At 61.6% G+C, this 7,686-nt stretch overlaps 1 protein-coding gene across 1 annotated transcript; it reads right to left on the reverse strand.

Annotated features, from left to right (window-relative positions):
- Positions 1–3,074: 3,074 nt before the first annotated feature.
- On the reverse strand, positions 3,075–4,217 carry FOXQ1 (forkhead box Q1). The gene has a single exon (XM_065886180.1). The coding sequence runs from the start codon at positions 4,215–4,217 to the stop codon at positions 3,075–3,077; it is 1,143 nt and encodes a 380-aa protein (XP_065742252.1).
- Positions 4,218–7,686: the final 3,469 nt, after the last annotated feature.

Below are 7,686 nucleotides of genomic sequence, written 5' to 3' on the forward strand. Positions count from 1 at the left end.
AAGGCGCGTGTGCGTGCGTTTCTCTCTCAGGCCACCGCCTTCCGGGGATCGGGGGTCAGGAAAGGGGACTGCAAAGCACCCGGGGGCTGGGGGGCTCTTTGAAAACTGACCCAGGGCACCCTGGCCCACGGCCCAGACTCCCAGGTATCAAAGGGCGTTGCCCAAACCAAACAGACCCGCCCTCACCCCGCGGTCCCGAGCCCCCTACTCGGCCTAGGGTCAGCTGCCCGCCCGCGGCAGCCTGGTGTTTGCACAGGTGGGCCTTGGCCCCTGGGCCTGGAGGCTGGGGAGAGGGGTGAGGCAGATTAGGGGATGGGGTGGGCTGGGGGAAGGGGATGGGCTGGAGGAGAGGGGAGGGCGTGGTCTGGGGCCGGGGAGGGTCCTGGGCGGGGAAGGGGGAGGGGAATGGGCAGGCGCTGGGGGAGGGGCAGGCCCTGCCCTTTGCCCACCAGAGCTCGGAGGAGGAACCGGATTTTCTGGGCGGATGCAGGAAGGGTGGACCTCGGCCGGGTCTCTCAGGGGACCTGCCGCAAGGAGGCCGAAGCTCCCAGGGCTGGGGCTGCGGAGCAGCGGCGGGACCCCGACCCTCCGTCGCCTCCCGCCTGGGTCCACCGCGAATGATGGCCGCTCGGTCTTGGGAGCTGGAGCTCGGCAGTGGTCGTGGCGCCGGACCGGGGCGCAAAGGTCCCGTGACCCTGGCCTTTCTCTAAAAAACCTGGTGGTCCCTGGTGACACGGCGAAGGGGACCCCTCACTCACCTGAAGTCCGGAGTGTTCATTAGGAAGGAAAGCCCTCTGAGGGGAGGGGAGAAGAACTGTGATTGAGAAAACATCCTTTTTTATGTTGCTGTTTCTGTCCATTTGCAGAACTGTCCCGGTGTGTCGATTTAGAAATGAAAACAGTGGGGTTATAAACCCGACGTGGAGGTAGGCGGCAACTGGCCTCTGGAGGGGGCAGAGTCGGAGGGGAGGGGTCAGTCCGCGGGCGTCAGTGATGGGGGCGGGGGCTCCCCAGGCGTTGGGTGTGGCGTCAGGAGCGCAAAGAACTGAGCGAATGGATCCCCACCATTTCAACCCGCTGAGCCTGGACCACCGCTCCGCTCCCCCCGCCCCCCGCTTCAGTTTTATTTTCTAATTATTGGTCGTGTGGGTGCAAATCTCTGCTTAAATGGGTGCTTTTTGTCAGAATTCAACCCTGTTATTATTCCTCTTCATGACCGCTAAGTAGATATAACCAGATCGGTCAAGACTTGCTTCTTGTTAACTAGACTTAGGGATGGGCTTTTTTTCCCTCCCATTCCTGCCAAAACACAGCATCCTGAAATGAACTCCTTTCTTTCCCCACTTCACCATACGTAGACCCCAAATCATCCTCTTGTCTTGGATAAGATGACATCTGCCCAGAGGCAGGAACAACAATGGGGCCGGCACTTACAGCCTCTGAATTTTTCCGTCTTTGTATTACTTTTCAAAGACTGCAATCCATGAATTGTTAGCGCTCTATTGCCTTTGAATCTGAGAAACTGATGTGCACACTGCTTTCTGGGACTTCTGCTGATGGAAACCTTTCGTTTTTAATACGGGTAATCATCTCTGCCCCATCGGAGGTGGCCTCTCTCCTCAGATCACAACTGAAATAGGCCTGGCAGCTCCACCTCGTCTACAAACCTTATCCTCCTACAAAAGGAGGGAGTGACAAATTACTACTGATGGGTTCACACCCGGGTGGACTGGGCATGCCTAAAAAGGTGGTTTTGTTTTGACAAAAAAAAACAGACTTCCGAATTGCTCTTAAAACTGCCCTGAAGAAATCTTCAGTGTGTTAACCAAGTCCCTTGTCAAGATGGTTTCCAGCTTTTTGAGCAGATGATCAGAACCACTGTACCTGACAATGTCTGCTCGATGCTAAGACTGTTAATAGCTGAACTTGTCTACTAAAGGATTCTTGGGGAAGAGGGGCCCACACCTTATTTTGCTCTAGTAACTATTAAGTGAACTCTTAGAGAGGTCACTGGTTTGATGTTTAAGAAATCGCACTGATGGACGTTCCACCCCGGAGAATTGTACAGCAATTTGTCAGGTAAGGAAACCTGCAGCCTCTACCTTCACTGAATTATTCAGGAAAATACTTGGTACTCCACAGGGAGTTTCTTAAGAGTCAAACCCGAACCCATTTGGAGGTGGGGGGCGGTGGGTAGGGTGTAAAAAGCTCTCCATCTCCAACCCATCACCACAAAATGCTGAAGTCCATTGTGAATTTTATTAAAAAATAAGCACTATGCCTGGGTTTCATAACATTCATACATGAATGTGTACACAGACACAAATAAAATAATATTAAAAATAAAAATCACACTTGCTTTCACGTGGCAGTGGTCCTGGCACCCCACATGCACAATGTTAACTTGTCCTTGGAAGAAACCGTTTGGCCCAAGGAGACCAGTTATGAGAGAACCCAACCGCGAATAAAGCCGTAACCGTTGCCTGCAACATTTTCAATTTGGGTTTCAAAAATATATAAATAATTTAACTACAAATCCCAACAATATATATATTTTTCATTTTTGGCACAGTGAGACGTGGGTCAAGAGCAGAGGCATGGCTGGAACTCCTCTGGCCCCTCCCGCCCTCAGCCACACCTGTAGAAGCCACACGCTTGCAAGGAGCGGGGCCGCTACCCCCGCAGTAGTCGTATCATGTATCCCATGGAATGGTTCCCTGACGTACTTTTTTGTTTTTGTTTTGCTTTTTAAGGGACAAATCACTGGATGGTGCAACGAAAACGAGGAACAAGGCGGAGCCTCGACACTAGGAAGGGAGAAGTCTCCGTGGAGGGGGCAGGGACAGGCTTGGTCAAGAAACGAGACCGTTGTGAAGCGCTGCTTTGCTCCGCTGTGACGTTAGTTATAAAGGACGAAGGGAAATGTCCGGGACCGCTTTGGGACACTGGCGTCGGAAGGCGTTAACTCTAAGGCACGTTTGGTGGAGATGTTTTCTTTGACGGTCTCCGTCCTCTGGGTGGAAAGCTCACCCCCACCCTCCCCGAGTCCGCGTTCCCGGCCGGCTCCTTCGCGCTCAGGCCAGGAGCGTCTCGGGCGGGCCGGGCAGGTGCGGGCCCGGCGTGCGGGCCGAGGCCACGTGCAGGGCGTCGGGCAGCCGCACGGGGCAGTACAGGTGCGCGCAGGCGGCCGGGCCCCGGAGCAGCTTGGCGGGGGCCGGGGCCGGGGCCGGGGCCGGGGCCGCCAGGGGCGCGAGCAGGAGGGGCGGCGCCTCGGTCCCGCGCGCGCCCGGCCGCGGGGGCTCGGCCGCGCCGAACGCGCCGAGTGGCAGCAGGGCCGCGGCGGGCGCGCCCGGAAGCAGCGCGGGATAGGCGGGCGGCAGCGGGCAGGGCGCCGCGCCCCACGGCGGGCGCGTTCCGGGGCCCGCGTCCCCGGAGCGGCGGCTGCGGAAGGGCTTGCTGAGGATGCTGTCGATGGCGAAGGGACCGGAGAACCTGCCCGCCGGACTGGCGCGCCCCTCGGGCCGAGCGGGCGAGCGCGCGCGGGGCGTGGCCGGCGCCGGGGCGGCGGGCGCGGGCGGCGGAGGCGCGGCGTCCGGCGGCCGCGGCCCGGGGCCCGGGGCCGTCGCCCGGTGGCTGAGGCGCTTGCGGCGGCGGCGGAAGACCCCGTCGGCGAAGGTGTACTCGCTGCTGGGGTTAAGCATCCAGTAGTTGTCCTTGCCCCAGGGCCGCGAAGGGTCGCGCAGCACCTTGACGAAGCAGTCGTTGAGCGAGAGGTTGTGACGCACGGAGTTGCGCCAGCCGGTGTAGGTGCCGCGGAAGAACGGGAACTTGCTCATGAGGTACTCGTTGATCTCAGCCAGCGTCAGGCGCCCGCCAGCCGAGTCGCGGATGGCCATGGCGATGAGCGCGATGTACGAGTACGGGGGCTTGGGCCGCCGCGTGTACGGCTTGCCGCGCGCGCCCGCGCCGCCGCCCGCGCCCCCCGCCGCCGCCGCCGCGCCCGGCCCTCCGCCCGCACTCCGCTCGCCGCCGCCCGCCAGCGCCACGGCGCCGCCGCCCGCCGCCGGGCTGTTGGCCGCGCAGTCCCCGTCCGAACCCAGGGAGTCGTCGCCCGCGGCCGACAGCGGAGACGGCGCGTCGCGGCCGCCCGGCCCCTCCACGTCACTCCCCGGCTTGTCCCCGAGGCCCTCGCGGGGCCCGAACACCTCCAGCTTCATGCCCGCGCCCGTCCCCGCCCGGCGCGTACCCTTTTCCTCCGCTTGGTCCTGGGCAGCGGGCGCCGAGGGCGGGGTGGCGATCCTGGGCCGGGGTCCTGGCCTCTCTCTCCCGGACCTCACCTTCCTCTTGGAGAGACAGTCGCTTTCCGGACAGCAGTCCCCTTCCACTGGAATTTTTCTTTGGAGGGGTTTTGCTTATTGGGTGAACCGAGAGGGGCGGAGAGGAAGCAGTTGGGGGGGGGGAGCCTGTTGCCTTCAGTTCAAGGAGTGGAGACTTCGGGGGAGGCGTGTAGGGCCGCGGTTCCAGCCTCGGGTGCCCGAGCGCGCGGGGCTTGGAGTTCCTGCTGGAGGAGGAAGCGTGCGCATCTGCTTTCCGTTCCCGAGACGGGGGTTTCTTCTCTGCAAGTCCCCGGTCCCGGGCAGGCGTCCTCGCGGGTCGATACGGTGCCGTCTGCTGTGCGTGCCACCCACGCCGGGAGGGAGGGTCCGGCCTTCAGGCTCTAGCGCCCACGGAGCAGAGTCCCCGAGGCCGTGGCGCCCGCAACCGCCTTTCCGCCCCCGGTCTCCGGAGCAGCATCTCTACGCCGGCCAGCCGCAGCTCCGTCTCGCCTCCACCTTCGGCCCGGCCCAATATAACCCCGCGGCGCCCCGCGGGGGCGGGGCCTGGGCGCAAACCGAGAGGGGTGGGGAGCGAGGTGGCCCAGGTGGCCGCAGCTCCGGAGCGGGCGCGCACCAGGCGGGGGCCACGCGGCGGCGCGGCAGCAGGTTGTTTGTTTTGGGTCCGCTCGGCCCCGCCCTCCGCCTCCCGCCAATGGGAGGCGCGCGCGCGGCAGCGGTGCGCGCGCGCGCGCGCGCGAGTGTGCGTGTCCGCGAGTCCGCCCGCTCGGGAGGGGCCCCTGCGCCCTGGAGCTCACGGAAGGGATTTGGGCAAGTGGGCACGGCCGGGGGGCACCTGTAGGGGCACCTGGCGGGGTTGGGGCCCGCGGCCTCCCTCAGCTACACGCGGTGTGTTGGCTTCTCTGGGGGTTAAAACGATACTGCTTCCTAGTGCCAACCCCTCTCGTCGCGGCCGGGGGCGGGGGACGCACAGCGAAGAACGCTCAGGACTCACTCTGCAGTGACCGATCACCGGAGCCGCATGGTGTGTCCTTCTTGGGACTTCACTTTGAGGAACGTCTGTCTTGTTTCCTTCTTTAGTGAACAAACTAGTGGACTTGAAATTGGTTACGCTTTCTGAGATGACCTTGACTCGCTCCCATGTCGGCCTCAGATTTTCTTTTGTCTTCCTTTGCCTCTTCCTTTACGTGGCTGGTGGCCCCTGCGAGGAGCGGCGGGTCCCCTTCGCCCGCGATGTGCGGTTCTGCCTGCGCGGCTCCCACCTCCGGGAGGGCGGTTCCGGAGGGCGAGGGCGGGCGCAGTCCTCCTCCGGGACGTTCGCTGTGGTTTCTGTGGCACCGGCGACTGACCGTGGGGGGACAGGGCCGTCTCTCCGCGGCGGGACGTCGGGGCCTGACGCCCAGGTGGCGTGGTGCTCCCAGGAGGGGCGCCCGCCCCCCGAGGGCGCATTTCTAACCCGCTGCCCTTCCACGCCGAGGTTTCGTCCTTTTCCGGCCTTTGTTGCAAATAGCGACGGAGATGCGAGTAGGCGGGACCCCCGTCCCCGATGTTTATTTTATTACTTTCCACCATTTGTGCAGAAAACGTACACAACCCTGTCTTATCTTCATTCAGGCAGTTTTAAAGGCATTCAGCATGGGGCCCGAAAAATGACGGGCCCATCGAGGGCTCTGTTGTTTTTGGTGTTGGAGGAAAAGCTCTCGTTTGCAGAGTTCAGACTGACTTTCTTGCGTGCCTGCGCGAGTGGGGAGCGGGCGGGGAATAGCTTTCTTCCGGAGCCAGCCGACCCAGAGGGCTCAGCTCGGGGCCGGGGAGTTTGTGGTCCCCAGGACCTAGAGCGGGCAGTGGGCCGGGACAAGAAAGCCGCCAGGTAAAGAGCCAGGGTAACAGCCATTCAGAGTGAGTGCTGTCCTGGTATGACCTCTGGGGGCAGGCGGACGAAGGCCTGTTTTTTGCGGGAGATAGGCCGTCAGGTTTAGGTGTGGGCCAGGTTGGCCGCTGACACACTCCACGGCCTGGGTGGCACGGGGACAGTTCCATCTTAGAGACACCTACGTGAGCAGCCCTGCAGGCCCGGCCACCCGGCCACCACACCGCTGCCCCCAAGCAACCCAGCGCCTCTGCTTTGCACCAGCACTCACCTGGCGGGCAGTTCCCTCCCCGCCTCCTTCCCTATCCGCAGCCCCGCCTATCTTGGGATCGCCTTCCAGGCCCCGCAGCCGTGCTCAGGGCCCTCGGGTTAGTCTGGGAAGTGCTAGTGAGCTGGGCGTGTTGACGGAGATTTTGTTCAGAGAAGAGAGAAGAGGATCGCGCTCCCCGGCCCCGTTGCCACTCACATGTGACTATGTGACCCCGGGGCTGCATTCCTCCCTCCTCCGCCTGTAAAATGACGCCCATGAGGCGGGACTCCTGCGCCAGATAGGTTTTTGGCGCGGCTCCTTTCTCGGGGTGAATTACAGCAGCTGCATTTCCGCCGCTGGGGACCTGGAGGGGTCCTTGGGTGAATTTTCAGCGCCCCGAGAGAGTCCTGCCCCTCCCCTCGGCTCTGCTCCAGGCTGCTCGAGCCTGGCCTGGTGAGAGGGGTGCACTGATGTGTGGTTGCTCTCCTTGCTTTTCCCCTACTGCGGAGTCCCCTCCAGGGAGGTAGACCCCCTCTGCCCGCAGCAGCAAGCTGCCCTTCCCCCATCCCAGCATCCTGGTGGGGAAGGACCAGCCAGTCACTCCTGGGGGGCGGGCCTTCCCTTGCCTGGAGCTGGGTCACTGGTGGGCCGCCGGCTGCAGGTTTCGGGGGAAGGGGGTGGCGTGGAGGTGAGAAAATTATCACCAAGAAAACCTTTTCTATTTTCAGAGTGACTTAGAACTTTGGGAGGGGGGGAGTGGGCTTTGGAAAGGAAGACCCCACTGAGAATGGGGGCCAGTGGGCCACCTGGAAGGTTAAAAAGACCCCCAGGCGCTAAAATGCAGGCCCCCAGTAGGCCAGGAGTTCTGTCTTTTTTTGTCACTGCTGTGTCCCCAATCCTTGCCTTGAGAAGGACACGTCATGAACGCTGTGCCATTCACTGAGGAAAAATGCATTTGTGTTCAGTTTCCCTTGTGATTGACTTTGCTCTGTTACCTTTAACTGTTCTTTCACACCCAGGAAGTTCTTCCCCTGCTGCAGATATAAGAAAATAGAAATGGATGGAGAAGGGCATCCCTCCTCTGCATCTCTGTCCACGATGCCCTCGACACCAGTGCAGGTTACGGGCTCAGACACTGCAGACATTTCACGTGCGGTATTTTGTTAGTTCACAAATTCCCTAGAAATGCTTGGAGATTTCTGCTCCCTAATTCTCTGTCCTTCGGGGATCTA

The sequence above is a fragment of the Phocoena phocoena genome, chromosome 10 (assembly GCF_963924675.1).
Source record: "Phocoena phocoena chromosome 10, mPhoPho1.1, whole genome shotgun sequence".
Classification (NCBI taxonomy): domain Eukaryota; kingdom Metazoa; phylum Chordata; class Mammalia; order Artiodactyla; family Phocoenidae; genus Phocoena; species Phocoena phocoena.

What these genes read in the sequence shown, in the direction of transcription:
- FOXQ1 (XM_065886180.1), bottom strand. Translation starts at nt 4,217, where the DNA reads ATGAAGCTGGAGGTGTTCGGGCCCCGCGAGGGCCTCGGGGACAAGCCG.